We start from the raw sequence: 16,804 nt of genomic DNA, 5'->3' as shown, positions 1-16,804 counted from the left end.
TGGTGCCAGCATGCCAACCTCAACTTATAGTGAAGGAAGCACTCCTCTAACAAGTATGTCTGTCAGGACCATGCCGGTGGTCAGTTGTGAGGCTAGCACCCTTTCCACAACTCCTGTTGACACCAGCACACCTGTCACCACTTCTACTGAAGCCAGTTCATCTCCTACAACTGCTGAAGGTACCAGCATACCAACCTCAAGTCCCAGTGAAGGAAGCACTCCATTAGCAAGTATGCCCGTCAGCACCACGCCGGTGGTCAGATCTGAGGCTCACACCCTTTCAGCAACTCCTATTGACCCCAACACTCCAGTGACTTCTTCTACTGAAGCCAGTTCATCTCCTACAACTGCTGAAGGTACCAGTACCAGCTTGCCAACCTCTACTACTAGTGAAGGAAGCACTCCATTAACAACTGTGTCTGTCAGCACCATGCCGGTGGCCAGTTCTGAGGCTAACACCCTTTCAACAACTCCTGCTGACACCAGCACAGCTGTGACCACTTCTACTGAAGCCGGTTCCTCTCCTACAACTGCTGAAGGTACCAGCATACCAACCTCAACTCCTAGTGAAGGAAGCACTCCATTAACAAACATGCCTGTCAGCACCATGACGGTGGCCAGTTCTGAGGTCAGCACCACGCTGGTGGCCAGTTCCGAGGCAAGCACCACTTCAACAATTCCTGTTGACTCCAACACTTTTGTGACGACTTCTAGTGAAGCTAGTTCATCTCCTACAACTGCTGAAGGTACCAGCATGCCAACCTCAACTTATGGTGAAAGAAGGACTCCAATAACAATTATGTCTGTCAGCACCACACTGGTGACCAGTTCTGAGGCTAGCACCCTTTCAACAACTCCTGTTGACTCCAACACTCCTGTGACCACTTCAACTGAAGCCACTTCATCTTCTACAACTGCTGAAGGTACCAGCATGCCAACCTCAACTTATACTGAAGGAAGCACTCCATTAACAAGTATGCCTGTCAACACCACACTGGTGGCCAGTTCTGAGGCTAGCACCCTTTCACCAACTCCTGTTGACACCAGCACACCTGTGACCACTTCAACTGAAGCCAGTTCCTCTCCTACAACTGCTGATGGTGCCAGTATGCCAACATCAACTCCTAGTGAAGGAAGCACTCCATTAACAAGTATGCCTGTCAGCACCACGCCGTTGACCAGTTCTGAGGCTAGCACCCTTTCAACTACTCCTGTTGACATAAGCACACCTATCACCACTTCTACTGAAGCCAGTTTATCTCCTACAATTGCTGAAGGTACCAGCATACCAACCTCAACTGTTAGTGAAGGAAGCATTCCATTAACAAGTATGCCTGTCAGCACGACCTCGGTAGCCAGTTCTGAGGCTAGCACCCTTTCAACAACTCCTGTTGACTCCAACACTCCGGTGACCACTTCTCCTGAAGCCAGTTCATCTCCTACAACTGCTGAAGGTACTAGCATGCCAACCTCAACACCTAGTGAAAGAAGCACTCCATTAACAAGTATACCTGTCAGCACCACGCTGGTGTCCAGTTCTGAGGCTAACACCCTTTCAACAACTCCTGTTGATGCCAACACTCCGGTGACCACATCTACTGAAGCCACTTCCTCTCCTACAACTGCTGAAGGTACCAGCATGCCAATCTCAACTAGTGAAGGAAGTACTCCATTAACAAGTATAGTTGTCACCACCACGCCAGTGGCCAGTTCTGAGGCTAACACCCTTTCAACAACTCCTGTTGAGTCCAACACTCCGGTGACCAGTTCTACTGAAGCCAGTTCCTCTCCTACAACTGCTGAAGGTACGAGCATGCCAATTTCAACTCCTAGGGAAGGAAGTACTCCATTAACAAGTATAATTGTCACCACCATGCCAGTGGCCAGTTCTGAGGCTAACACCATTTCAACAACTCCTGTTGACACCAGGACAAGTGTGACCACTTCTTCTCAAGCCAGTTCATCTCCAACAACTGTTGACAGTACCAGCATCCCAACCTCAACTCCTAGTGAAGGAATCACTCCATTAACAAGTATGCCTGTAAGCACCAGGCCAGTGGCCAGTTCTGAGGCTAACACCCTTTCAGCAACTCCTGTTGACTCCAACACTCCGGTGACCACTTCAACTGAAGCCAGTACATCTCCTACAACCGCTGAAGGTACCAGCATGCTAACCGCAACTCCTGGAGAAAGAAGCACTCCATTAACAACTATGCCTGTCAGCACCACACTGGTTGCCAGTTCTGAGGCTAAAACCCTTTCAACAACTCCTGTTGACACCAGCATACCTGTCACCACTTCTACTGAAGCCAGTTCCTCTCCTACAACTGCTGAAGGTACCAGCTTGCCAACCTCAACTCCTAATGAAGGAAGTACTCCATTAACAAGTATGCCTGTCAGCACCACAACGGTGGCCAGTTCTAAAACGAGCATGCTTTCAAAAACTCCTGCTGACACCAGCACACCTGTGACCACTTATTCTCAAGCCAGTTCACCTCCTACAACTGCTGATGGTATCAGCTTGCCAACCTCAACTTATAGTGAAGGAAGCACTCCACTAACAAGTATGTCTGTCAGCACCACGCTGGTGGTCAGTTCTGAGGCCAGCACCCTTTCCACAACTCCTGTTGACATCAGCGCACCTGTCACCACTTCTACTGAAGCCAGTTCATCTCCTACAACTGCTGAAGGCAGCAGCATACCAACCTCAAGTCCTAGTGAAGGAACCACTCCATTAGCAAGTATACCTGTCAGCACCACGCCGGTGGTCAGTTCTGTGGCTAATACCCTTTCAACAACTCCTGTTGACACCAGCACTGCGGTGACGACTTCTACTGAAGCCAGCTCATCTCCTACAACCGCTGAAGGTACCAGCTTGCCAATCTCAACTACTAGTGAAGGAAACACTCCATTAACAACTGTGTCTGTCAGCACCATGCCGGTGGCCAGTTCTGAGGCTAGCACCCTTTCAACAACTCCTGCTGACACCAGCACACCTGTGACCAGTTCTACTGAAGCCAGTTCCTCTCCTACAATAGCTGAAGGTACCAGCATGCCAATCTCAACTCCTAGTGAAGCAAGTACTCCATTAACAAGTATACCTGTCAGCACCACTCCAGTGGCCAGTCCTGAGGCTAGCACCCTTTCAACAACTCCTGTTGACACCAGCACACCTGTGACCACCTCTACTGAAAGCCATACATCTCCTACAATTTCTGAAGGTACCAGTATGCCAACCTCAACTCCTAGTGAAGGAAGTACTCCATTAACAAGTATGCCTGTCAGCACCATGCCGGTAGTCAGTTCTGAAGCTAGCACCCTTTCAGCAACTCCTGTTGACACCAGCACACCTGTCACCACTTCTACTGAAGCCAGTTCATCTCCTACAACTGCTGAAGGTATCAGCATACCAACCTCAACTCCTAGTGAAGGAACGACTCCATTAACAATTATACCTGTAAGCAACACGCTGGTGGCCAGTTCTGAGGCTAGCAGCCTTTCAACAACTCCTCTTGACTCCAACACTTCTTTGACCACTTCTACTGAAGCCAGTTCATCTCCTCCCACTGCTGAAGGTACCAGCATGCCAAGCTCAACTCCTAGTGAAGGAAGCACTCCTTTAACAAGTGTGGCTGTCAGCACCACAACGGTGGCTACTTCTGAAACGAGCACCCTTTCAACAACTCCTGCTTACACCGGCACACCTGTGACCACTTATTCTCAAGCCAGTCCATCTCCTATAACTGCTGAAGGTACCAGCATACCAATCTCAAGGCCTAGTGAAGGAAGCACTCCACTAACAAGCATGCCTGTCAGCACCACGCCGGTGGTCAGTTCTGAGGCTAACACCCTTTCAAAAACTCCTGTTGACTCCAACACTCCGGTGACCACTTCTACTGAAACCAGTTCATCTCCTACAACCGCTGAAGGTACCAGCTTGCCAACCTCTACTACTAGTGAAGGAAGCACTCCTTTAACAACTGTGTCTGTCAGCACCATTCCGGTGGCCAGTTCTGAGGCCAGCACCCTTTCAACAACTCCTGCTGATACCAGCACACCTGTGACCATTTCTACTGTAGCCAGTTCCTCTCCTACAACTGCTGAAGGTACCAGCATGCCAATCTCAACTCCTAGTGAAGGAAGAACTCCATTAACAGGTATACCTGTCAGCACCACTCCAGTGGCCAGTCCTGAGGCTAGCACCCTTTCAACAACTCCTGTTGACTCCAACAGTCCTGTGCTCACTTCTACTGAAGTCAGTTCATCTCCTACATCTGCTGAAGGTACCAGCATGCCAACCTCAATCTATAGTGAAGGAAGCACTCCATTAACAAGTATGCCTGTCAGCACCTCGACGGTGGCCAGTTCTGCAATCAGCACCCTTTCAACAACTCCTGTTGACACCAGCACACCTGTGACCACCTCTACTGAAACCCATACATCTCCTACAACTTCTGAAGGTACCAGCATGCCAACCTCAACTTCTAGTGAAGGAAGTACTCCATTAACAAGTATGCCTGTGAGCACCATGCCGATACTCAGTTCTGAGGCTAGCACCCTTTCAACAACTCCTGTTGACACCAGCACACCTGTCACCACTTCTACTGAAGCCAGTTCATCTCCTACAACTGCCGTAGGTATCAGCATACCAACCTCAACTCCTAGTGAAGGAACGACTCCATTGACAAGTATACCTGTCAGCAACACTCTGGTGTCCAGTTCTGAGGCTAGCACCCTTTCAACAACTCCTGCTGACACCAGCACAGCTGTGACCACTTCTACTGAAGCCGGTTCCTCTCCTACAACTGCTGAAGGTACCGGCATGCCAATCTCAATTCCTAGTGAAGGAAGTACTCCATTAACAAATATACCTGTCAGCACCACTCCAGTGGCCAGTCCTGAGACTAGCACCCTTTCAACAACTCATGTGGACACCAGCACACCTGTGACCACCTCTACTGAATCCCATACATCTCCTGCAACTTCTGAAGGTACCAGTATGCCAACCTCAACTCCTAGTGAAGGAAGTACTCCATTAACAAGTATGCCTGTCAGCACCATGCCAGTAGTCAGTTCTGAGGCTAGCACCCTTTCAGCAACTCCTGTTGACACCAGCACACCTGTCACCACTTCTACTGAAGCCAGTTCATCTCGTACAACTGCTGAAGGTATCAGCATACCAACCTCAACTCCTAGTGAAGGAACGACTCCATTAACAGTTATACCTGTCAGCAACACGCCGGTGTCCAGTTCTGAGGGTAGCACCCTTTCAACAACTCCTCTTGACTCCAACACTTCTTTGACCACTTCTACTGAAGCCAGTTCATCTCCTACAACTGCTGAAGGTACCAGCATGCCAAGCTCAACTCCTAGTGAAGGAAGCACTCCTTTAACAAGTGTGCCTGTCAGCACCACAACGGTGGCCAGTTCGGAAAGGAGCACCCTTTCAACAACTCCTGCTTACACCGGCACACCTGTGACCACTTATTCTCAAGCCAGTACATCTCCTATAACTGCTGACGGTGCCAGCATGTCAACCTCAACTTATAGTGAAGGAAGCACTCCACTAACAAGTATGCCTGTCAGCACCATGCCGGTGGTCAGTTCTGAGGCTAACACGCTTTCCACAACTCCTGTTGACACCAGCACACCTGTCACCACTTCTACTGAAGCCAGTTCATCTCCTACAACTGCTGAAGGTAGCAGCATACCAACCTCAAGGCCTAGTGAAGGAAGCACTCCATTAGCAGGTATGCCGGTCAGCACCTCGTCGGTGGTCAGTTCTGAGGCTAACACCCTTTCAAAAGCTCCTGTTGACTCCAACACTCCGGTGACCACTTCTACTGAAACCAGTTCATCTCCTACAACCGCTGAAGGTACTAGCTTGCCAACCTCAACTCCTAGTGAAGGAAACAGTCCATTAACCAGTGTGCCTGTCAGCACCACAACGGTGGCCATTTCTGAAACGAGCACACGTTCAACAACTCCTGCTGACACCAGCACACCTGTGACCACTTATTCTCAAGCCAGTTCATCTCCTACAACTGCTGACGGTGCCAGCATGCCAACCTCCACTTACAGTGAAGGAAGCACTCCACTAACAAGTATGCCTGTCAGCACCATGCCGGTGGTCAGTTCTGAGGTTAACTTCCTTTCAACAACTCCTGTTGACTCCAACACACCAGTGACCACTTCTGCTGTTCCCAGTTCATCTCCTGCAACCGTGGAAGGTACCAGCTTGCCAACCTCATCTCCTAGTGAAGGAAGCACTCCATTAACAAGTGGGCCTGTGAGCACCACAACGGTGGCCAGTTCTGAAACGAGCACAGTTTCAACAGCTCCTGCTGACACCGGCACACCTGTGAACACTTATTCTCAAGCCAGTTCATCTCCTACAACTGCTGACGGTGACAGCATGCCAACCTCAATTTATAGTGAAGGAAGCACTCCACTAACAAGTATGCCTGTGAGCACCATGCCGGTGGTCAGTTCTGAGGCTAACACCCTTTGCACAACTCCTGTTGACACCAGCACACCTGTCACCACTTCTACTGAAGCCAGTGCATCTCCTTCAACTGCTCAAGGTACCAGCATACCAACCTCAAGTCCTAGTGAACTAAGCACTCCGTTAGCAAGTATGACTGACAGCACCACGCCGGTGGTCAGTTCTGAGGCTAACACCCTTTCAACAACTCCTGTTGACTCCAACACTCCGGTGACCACTTCTACTGAAACGAGTTCATCTCCTACAAGCGCTGAAGATACCAGCTTGCCAACCTCAAGTACTACTGAAGGAAGCACTCCATTAACAACTGTGTCTGTCAGCACCATTCCGGCGGCCAGTTCTGAGGCTAGCACCCTTTCAACAACTCCTGCTGACCCCAGCACACCTGTGACCACTTCTACTGTAGCCAGTTCCTCTCCTACATCTGCTGAAGATACCAGCAGGCCAATCTCAACTCCTAGGGAAGGAAGCACTCCTTTAGCAAGTGTGCCTGTCAGCACCACAACGGTGGCCAGTTCTGAAACGAGCAACTATTCAACAACTCCTGCTGACGCCAGCACACCTGTGACCACTTATTCTCAAGCCAGTTCCTCTCCCACAACTGCTGACGGTGACAGCATGCCAACCTCAACTTATAGTGAAGGAAGCACTCCACTAACAAGTATGCCTGTCAGCACCGTGCCGGTGGTCAGTTCTGATGTTAACTCCCTTTCAACAACTCCTGTTGACTCCAACACACCGGTGACCACTTCTAGTGATGCCAGTTCATCTCCTACAACCGCTGAAGGTACCAGCTTGCCAACATCAACTCCTAGTGAAGGAGGCACTCCATTAACAAGTGTGCCTGTCAGCACCACAATGGTGTCCAGTTCTGAAACGAGCACAGTTTCAACAACTCCTGCTGACACCAGCACACCTGTGACCCCTTTTTCTCAAGCCAGTTCATCTCCTACAACTGCTTACGGTGCCAGCATGCCAACCTCAAGTTATAGTGAAGGAAGCACTCCACTAACAAGTATGCCTGTCAGCACCATGCCAGTGGTCAGTTCTGAGGCTAACACCCTTTCCACAAATCCTGTTGACACCAGCACACGTGTCACCACTTCTACTGAAGCCAGTGCATCTCCTACAACTGCTGAAGGTACCAGCATACCAACCTCAAGTCCTAGTGAAGGAAGCACTCCGTTAGCAAGTATGCCTGTCAGCACCACCCCAGTGGTCAGTTCTGAGGCTAGCACCCTTTCAACAACTCTTGTTGACTCCAACACTCCGGTTACCACTCCTACTGAAACCAGTTCATCTCCTACAACCGCTGAAGGTACCAGCTTGCCAACCTCAACTAGTAGTGAAGGAAGCACTCCTTTAACAACTGTGTCTGTCAGCACCATTCCGGTGGCCGGTTCTGAGGCTAGCACCCTTTCAACAACTCCTGCTGATACCAGCACACCTGTGACCACTTCTTCTGAAGCCAGTTTCTCTCCTACAACTGCTAAAGGTACCAGCATGCCAATCTCAACTCCTAGTGAAGGAAGTACTCCATTAACAGGTATACCTGTCAGCACCACTCCAGTGGCCAGTCTTGAGGCTAGCACCCTTTCAACAACTCCTGTTGACTCCAACAGTCCTGTGCTCACTTCTACTGAAGTCAGTTCATCTCCTACATCTGCTGAAGGTACCAGCATGCCAACCTCAACTTATAGTGAAGAAAGCACTCCATTAACAAGTATGCCTGTCAGCACCACTACGGTGGCCAGTTCTGCAATCAGCACCCTTTCAACAACTCCTGTTGACACCAGCACACCTGTGACCACCTCTACTGAAACCCATACATCTCCTACAACTTCTGAAGGTACCAGCATGCCAACCTCAACTCCTAGTGAAGGAAATACTCCATTAACAAGTGTGCCTGTCAGCACCATGCCGGTAGTAAATTCTGAGGCTAGCACCCTTTCAGCAACTCCTGTTGACACCAGCACACCTGTCACCACTTCTACTGAAGCCAGTTCATCTCCTACAACTGCTGAAGGTATCAGCATACCAACCTCAACTCCTAGTGAAGGAACGACTCCATTAACAAGTATAACTGTCAGCAACATGCCGGTGGCCAGTTCTGAGGCTAGCACCCTTTCAACAACTCCTCTTGACTCCAACACTCCTTTGACCACTTCTACTGAAGCCAGTGCATCTCCTCCCACTGTTGAAGGTACCAGCATGCCAACTTCAACTCCTAGTGAAGGAAGCACTCCTTTAACAAATGTGCCTGTCAGCACCACAACGGTGGCCAGTTCTGAAACGAGCACACTTTCAACGACTCCTGCTGACACCAGCACACCTGTGACCACTTATTCTCAAGCCAATTCATCTCCTACAACTGCTGACGGTGACAGCATGCCAACCTCAACTTATAGTGAAGGAAGCACTCCACTAACAAGTATGTCTGTCAGCACCATGCCAGTGGTCAGTTCTGAGGCTAGCACCCTTTCCACAACTCCTGTTGATACCAGCACACCTGTCACCAATTCTACTGAAGCCAGTTCATCTCCTACAACTGCTGAAGGTACCAGCATACCAACCTCAAGTCCCAGTGAAGGAACCACTACATTAGCAAGTATGCCTGTCAGCACCACGCCGGTGGTCAGTTCTGAGGTTAACTCCCTTTCAACAACTCCTGTTGACTCCAACACTCCCGTGACCACTTCTACTGAAGCCAGTTCATCTCCTACAACCACTGAAGGTACCAGCTTGCCAACCTCAACTCCTAGTGAAGGAAACAGTACATTAACAAGTGTGCCTTTCAGCACCACAACGGTGGCCAGTTCTGAAACAAGCACACTTTCAACAACTCCTGCTGACACCAGCACACCTGTGACCACTTATTCTGTAGCCAGTTCATCTCCTACAACTGCTGACGGTGCCAGCATGCCAACCTCAGCTTATAGTGAACGAAGCACTCCACTAACAAGTATGCCTGTCAGCACCATGCCCGTGTTCAGTTCTGAGGTTAGCACCCTTTCAACAACTCCTGTTGACTCCCACACTCTTGTTACCAGTTCTAGTCAAGCCAGTTCATCTCCAGTAACTCTTCAGGTCACCACTAAGCATATGTCTACTGCAAGTGATGGAATCTCTTCATTAACAACTATGCCCCTCAGCAGCACACATGTGACCAGTTCTGAGGCTAGCACACCTTCCACACCTTCTGTTACCAGAAGCACACTTGTTACCACTTCTACTCAGACCACTTATACTCCTACACCTCCTGAAGTTATCACCCTGCAAATGTCAACTCCTAGTGAAGTAAGCACTCCATTAACAATTTTGCCTGTCAGCACCACATCGGTGACCATTTCTGAGGCTGGCACAGCCTCAACACTTCCTTTTGACACCAGCACCCCTGTGACCACTTCTACCCAAGTCAGTTCATCTCCTGTGACTCCTGAAGGTACCACCATGCCAATCTGGATGCCTAGTGAAGGAAGCACTCCATTAACAACTATGCCTGTCAGCACCACATGTGTGACCAGCTCTGAGGGCAGCACCCTTTCCACACCTTCTGTTGTCACCAGCACACCTGTGACCACTTCTACTGAAGCCATTTCATCTTCTGCAACTCTTGACAGCACCACCATGTCTGTGTCAATGCCCATGGAAATAAGCACCCTTGGGACCACTATTCTTGTCAGTACCACACCTGTTACGAGGTTTCCTGAGAGTAGCACCCCTTCCATACCATCTGTTGACACTAGCATGTCCATGACCACTGCCTCTGAAGGCAGTTCATCTCCTACAACTCTTGAAGGCACCACCACCATGCCTATGTCAACTACGAGTGAAAGAAGCACTTTATTGACAACTCTCCTCATCAGCCCTATATCTGTGACGAGTCCTTCTGAGGCCAGCACACTTTCAACACCTCCTGGTGATACCAGCACACTTTTGCTCACCTCTACCAAAGCCGGTTCATTCTCCATACCTGCTGAAGTCGCTACCATACGTATTTCAACTACCAGTGAAAGAAGCACTCCATTAACAACTCTTCTTGTCAGCACCACACTTCCAACTAGCTCTCCTGGGGCCAGCACAGCTTCGACACCTCCTCTTTACACAAGCACAACTTTTACCCCTTCTACTGACACTGCTTCACCTCCCACAATTCCTGTAGCCACCACCATATCTGTATCAGTGATCACAGAAGGAAGCACACCTGGGACAACCATTTTTATTCCCAGCACTCCTGTCACCAGTTCTACTGCTGATGTCATTCCTGCAACAACTGGTGCTGTATCTACCCCTGTGATAACTTCCACTGAACTAAACACACCATCAACCTCTAGTAGTAGTACCACCACATCTTTTTCAACTACTAAGGAATTTACAACACCCGCAATGACTACTGCAGCTCCCCTCACATATGTGACCATGTCTACTGCCCCCAGCACACCCAGCACAACCAGCAGAGGCTGCACTACTTCTGCATCAACGCTTTCTGCAACCAGTACACCTCACACCTCTACTTCTGTCACCACCCGTCCTGTGACCCCTTCATCAGAATCCAGCAGGCCGTCAACAATTACTTCTCAAACCATCCCACCTATATTTCCTCCTGCTCACTCCAGTACACCTCCAACAACCTCTGCCTCCTCCACGACTGTGAACCCTGAGGCTGTCACTACCATGACCACCAGGACAAAACCCAGCACACGGACCACTTCCTCCCCCACAGTGACCACCACCGCTGTCCCCACGAATACTACAATTAAGAGCAACCCCACCTCAACTCCTACTGTGCCAACAACCACAACATGTAAGTGATTTCTTGAATTTTCCTTTTTTTAAAAAATTATACTGTAAGTTCTAGGGCACATGTGCACAACGTGCAGGTTTGTTACCTATGTATACGTGTGCCATGTTGGTTTGCTACACCCATTAACTCATCATTTACATTAGGTATTTCTCGTAATGCTATCCCTCCCCCATCCCCCTACCCCATGGCAGGCCCCAGTGTGTGATGTTCCCTGCCCTGTGTCCAAGTGTTCTCATTGTTCAGTTCCCACCTATGAGTGAGAACATGTGGTGTTTGGTTTTCTGTCCTTGTGATAGTTTGCTCAGAATGATGGTTTCCAGCTTCATCCATGTCCCTACAAAGGATGTGAACTCGTCCTTTTTTAATGGCTGCATAGTATTCCATGGAGTGAACAGGCAACCTACAGAATGGGAGAAAATTTTTGCAATCTACCCATCTGACAAAGAGCTAATATCCAGAATCTACAAAGAACTTAAACAAATTTACAAGAAAAAAATCAAACAACCCCATCAAAAAGTGGGCAAAGGATAAGAACAGACACTTTTCAAAAGAATTTTCCTTTTTGAAACTGACCTTTCTTTTCAATCTCCACTCACTACTTTTTGTGGTTTTCTTCTTAAACATTTACTCCTAAACTCCTTTTGCTCTGACTTACTTGTCTTCCCTTTGATAAAACCTGCATCAAGGTTTTCTGTCTCAGCACTCTCTCACTTCTCTGCTCTCACTGTTTCTTGCACAAGTTCCCCTTTTTTGAACACAGCATTACCTCTCTTTGCCTGGGCACCTCAATCTCCAGTATTCTGTCCAGAAGTCCTGTTTTCTCTCTTTTGTATTCTGCATGTCTCTATTCCATTGCACTTTGTATGCCATGATGTTATTTTTTTTTTTTAATTATCATTTACCCATTTATTTTATTTATTTTTTATTTTTTATTTTTTATTGATCATTCTTGGGTGTTTCTCGCAGAGCGGGATTTGGCAGGGTTACAGGACAATAGTGGAGGGAAGGTCAGCAGATAAGCAAGTGAACAAAGTTCTCTGGTTTTCCTAGGCAGAGGACCCTGCGGCCTTCCGCAGTGTTTGTGTCCCTGAGTACTTGAGATTAGGGAGTGGTGATGGCTCTTAACGAGCATGCTGCCTTCAAGCATCTGTTTAACAAAGCACATCTTGCACCGCCCTTAATCCATTCAACCCTGAGTGGATACAGCACATGTTTCAGAGAGCACAGGGTTGGGGGTAGGGTCACAGATCAACAGGATCCCAAGGCAGAAGAATTTTTTCTTAGTACAGAACAAAATGAAAAGTCTCCCATGTCTACCTCTTTCTACACAGACACGGCAACCATCCAATTTCTCAATCTTTTCCCCACCTTTCCCCCACCTTTCCCCCCTTTCCATTCCACAAAACCGCCATTGTCATCATGGCCCGTTCTCAATGAGCTGTTGGGTACACCTCCAGGACGGGGTGGTGGCCGGGCAGAGGGGCTCCTCACTTCCCAGTAGGGGCGGCCGGGCAGAGGTGCCCCTCACCTCCCGGATGGGGCGGCTGGCCGGGCAGGGGGCTGACCCCCCCCACCTCCCTCCTGGACGGGGCGGCTGGCCGGGCAGAGGGGCTCCTCACTTCCCAGTAGGGGCGGCCGGGCAGAGGCGCCCCTCACCTCCCGGATGGGGTGGCTGGCCAGGCGGGGGGCCGAACCCCCACCTCCCTCCCGGACAGGGCGGCAGGCTGGGCGGTGGGCTGACACCCCCACCTCCCTCCCTGACGGGGCGGCTGGCCAGGCGGGGGGCTGACCCCCCACCTCCCTCCCGGACAGGGCGGCAGGCTGGGCGGTGGGCTGACCCCCCCACCTCCCTCCCGGACGGGGCGGCTGGCCGGGCTGAGGGGCTCCTCACTTCCCAGTAGGGGCGGCCGGGCAGAGGCGCCCCTCACCTCCCGGATGGGGCGGCTGGCCAGGCGGGGGGCTAACCTCCCCACCTCCCTCCCGGATGGGGCGGCTGGCCGGGCGGGGGCTGACCCCCCCACCTCCCTCCCGGACGGGGCGGCTGGCCAGGCGGGGGGCTGACCCCCCCACCTCCCTCCCGGACGGAGCGGCTGGCCGGGCAGAGGGGCTCCTCACTTCCCAGTAGGGGCGGCCGGCAGAGGCGCCCCTCACCTCCCGGACGGGGCGGCTGGCCGGGCGGGGGGGCTCCTCACTTCCCAGTAGGGGCGGCTGGGCAGAGGTGCCCCTCACCTCCCGGACAGGGCGGCTGGCCAGGCGGGGGGCTAACCCCCCCACCTCCCTCCCGGACGGAGCGGCTGGCCGGGCAGAGGGGCTCCTCACTTCCCAGTAGGGGCGGCCGGGCAGAGGCGCCCCTCACCTCTTGGACCGGGTGGCCGGCCAGGCGGGGGGCCGAACCCCCACCTCCCTCCCGGACAGGGCGGCAGGCTGGGCGGTGGGCTAACCCCCCCACCTCCCTCCCAGATGGGGCGGCTGGCCGGGCGGGGGGCTGACCCCCCCCCACCTCCCTTCCCGACGGGGCGGCTGGCCGGGCGGGGGGCTGGCCCCCCCACCTCCCTCCCGGACGGGGCGGCTGGCCGGGTGGGGGGCTGGCCCCCCCACCTCCCTCCCGGACGAGGTGGCTGCCGGGCGGAGATGCTCCTCACTTCCCAGATGGGGTGGCTGCTGGGCGGAGGGGCTCCTCACTTCTCGGGCGGGGCGGCTGCCGGGCGGAGGGGCTCCTCACTTCTCAGACGGGGCGGTTGCCAGGCAGAGGGTCTCCTCACTTCTCAGACGGGGCGGCCGGGCAGAGACGCTCCTCACTTCCCAGATGTGATGGCGGCCGGGAAGAGGCGCTCCTTGTTTCCTAGATGGGATGGCGGCCGGGCAGAGACGCTCCTCACTTTCCAGACTGGGCAGCCAGGCAGAGGGGCTCCTCACATCCCGGACGATGGGCGGCCAGGCAGAGACGCTCCTCACTTCCCAGACGGGGCGGCAGCCGGGCAGAGGCTGCAATCTCGGCACTTTGGGAGGCCAAGGCAGGCGGCTGGGAGGTGGTTGTAGCGGGCCGAGATCACGCCACTGCACTCCAGCCTGGGCACCATTGAGCACCTAGTGAACGAGACTCCGTCTGCAATCCCGGCACCTCGGGAGGCCAAGGCTGGCCGATCACTCGCGGTTAGGAGCTGGGGACCAGCCCGGCCAACACAGCGAAACCCCGTCTCCACCAAAAAAATACGAAAACCAGTCAGGCGGGGCGGCGTGCGCCTGCAATCGCAGGCACTGCGCAGGCTGAGGCAGGAGAATCAGGCAGGGAGGTTGCAGTGAGCTGAGATGGCAGCAGTACCGTCCAGCTTTGGCTCGGCATCAGAGGGAGACCGTGGAAAGAGAGGGAGAGGGAGAGGGAGAGGGAGAGGGAGAGGGAGAGGGAGAGGGAGAGGGCCATGATGTTATTAACTCTGAGTGGTTTGTTTTCTTTTAAACTTTTTAGTTTACTTTGTAAACTTTCTAGTGGATTTTCTCATTGATTTTGTTCATACTAAAGTACGAACTTTTTTTTTGCAGAAGGTTTTTGCCAATTCATTCATGTGTACCTTTGTCAAGTATCTCTGCCACCATTCACTTTTATTTTGATTCATCTTATCCTCTGAGCACCCACTATAGAAGCAAAAGAAGATTCCTTCACTTCTGTCAGCTCTGAATTCTACCTCCAATGCCTATGAGTGTTTTGCTGTCCTTACGTATCCCTTTCCTTTCTCTGACTCAAGAACTTTCACTCAGCCTTCTTCTCTCTTGTTAGGGTGAGCGTTGCACCATTCAATACCTGCTATTATAATATCCTGCATATTTTATTACATGAATCATGTAATATACTAATAGACCTGTGAGTATGACTCCCAGATTAAGAATATTTTGCATACATTTTTTAAAGTATGCTAATTAAAATACTTGAAAACACTGATTTATTTAGATGAATAGGCTCACAGGTATATGATCTGTGTCTGCCCACAGAACTGCCCAATCCCATCTTGAATTGATGATGATGAAGGGTGGTTCTTCAGGTTTTGACTACTACGTTTTCTCTGGACTTTGTGATTTTTTTCCTTTGCTGAATTCTACTTTGCCTGAACTTTTTTCTTTTCTTTTCTTTCTTTTTTCTTTTCTTTTCTTTTTTCTTTTTTTTTTTTGATGGAGTTTCACTCTTGTTGCCCAGGCTGGAGTGCAATGGCACAATCACGGCTCACTGCAACCTCCACCTCCCGGGTTCAAGCGATTCTCTCACCTCAACCTCCCAAGTAGCTGGGATTACAGAGCACACCACCACATCCAGCTAATTTTTGTATTTTTAGTAGAGTCAGGGTTTCACCATGTTGGCCAGGCTGTTCTTGAACTCCTGACCTCAGGTGATCCACCCGCCTCAGCTTCCCAAAGTGTTAGGATTACAGGTGTTAGCCACCGTGCCTGGCTGGATTTTCTATCATATGGCTTTTTTCTCTGGATTGTCTCCAATATATCTTTGTCTTCTTGAGCTCTCTGATTCTCAGATGAGTGGTCTGAGAATTTTCAGGTGGGAGATCTGGACCTTGTATTTCCAGGAAGCCTCGTAGGTGTCTCACGACAAAGGCCAGGTGGCTGCAATGCCACTGGACCCACCATCTGGGTCACATCTTTGAAGCAGATTGTCCTCCTTCTGTCTTCCTCTTCTTCCCCAGAGATTGGCCTTCCCTTAGACTGTTGAGCAATGGGTGAACGCGCCCCAGCATCTGCTTCTGTTGTTTCTGACTAGCTTGTGTTTTGGCACTTAGCTCAGGTCTGGACATCTTCAGTAGTGAAAGCGGGAGAGAGATAGAGGGAGGAGACTGATTTAGGATGTATGGGTTTCCAGTGTGCCCAGGACTCTTGACTTCTCTCTTCTATTCTTTCCAAACGTCTTGGAGCAAAAGCCCATAAATAGAGGCTGCATGCTGTGATTTTCACAAGTGTGGATCCTGCTCTCTGAGTCTGTTTAGGGTAAACCGGAAGGCAGAGGTGAGGCAGGTCTTTGCAGAGTCTATACATACCTCGTGCACTTCCCCAGACAAAATACACCTTGAATACTGATCTACCCAGGCACAGCGAGTTTCAAGAAAAGCCAAAGAAAACAGAGCTTTAGATTTTCCAGGTTGATTGGCACAGATATTCTAGAGTTGGCTGTCACTACTTCCTACCTATTTAAACTAAGAGGAGTTTATTTGTTGAATTGCAATTTAAAAAGGAGTTGTTAGGCTGGGCATGATGGCTCATACCTGTAATCCCAGGATTTCGTGAGGCTGAGACTGGAGAATTTGTTAAGGCCAGGAGTTTGAGACCAGCCTGAGCAACAGAGCAATACCCCATCTCTACAGAAAAATTTTAAAAATTAGCCAGGCATGGTGATTCATGCCTGCAGTCCCAGTTACTTGGGAGGCTAGGGTGGGAGGATTGCTTAAGCCCAGGAGGTCAAGGCTGTAGTGAGCTGTGATTGCACCACTGCGCTCCAA

General features: G+C 51.0%; 1 protein-coding gene across 1 annotated transcript in view; it reads left to right on the top strand.

The window, feature by feature from the left end:
• The first annotated feature begins 799 nt into the window (after positions 1 to 799).
• Positions 800 to 16,804, top strand: part of MUC17 (mucin 17, cell surface associated) — a 28,250-nt gene continuing 12,245 nt past the window's right edge. Inside the window, exons 1-3 of the mRNA XM_055347861.1 lie at positions 800 to 6,584; positions 7,594 to 7,646; positions 10,942 to 11,155. Coding sequence (XP_055203836.1) covers positions 800 to 6,584; positions 7,594 to 7,646; positions 10,942 to 11,155 — 6,052 coding nt within the window. The remainder of the gene's footprint in view (positions 6,585 to 7,593; positions 7,647 to 10,941; positions 11,156 to 16,804) is intronic.

The sequence above is a fragment of the Gorilla gorilla genome, chromosome 6, assembly GCF_029281585.2.
Source record: "Gorilla gorilla gorilla isolate KB3781 chromosome 6, NHGRI_mGorGor1-v2.1_pri, whole genome shotgun sequence".
Lineage (NCBI taxonomy): Eukaryota > Metazoa > Chordata > Mammalia > Primates > Hominidae > Gorilla > Gorilla gorilla.
This window is presented reverse-complemented; position numbering and strand designations above follow the sequence as displayed.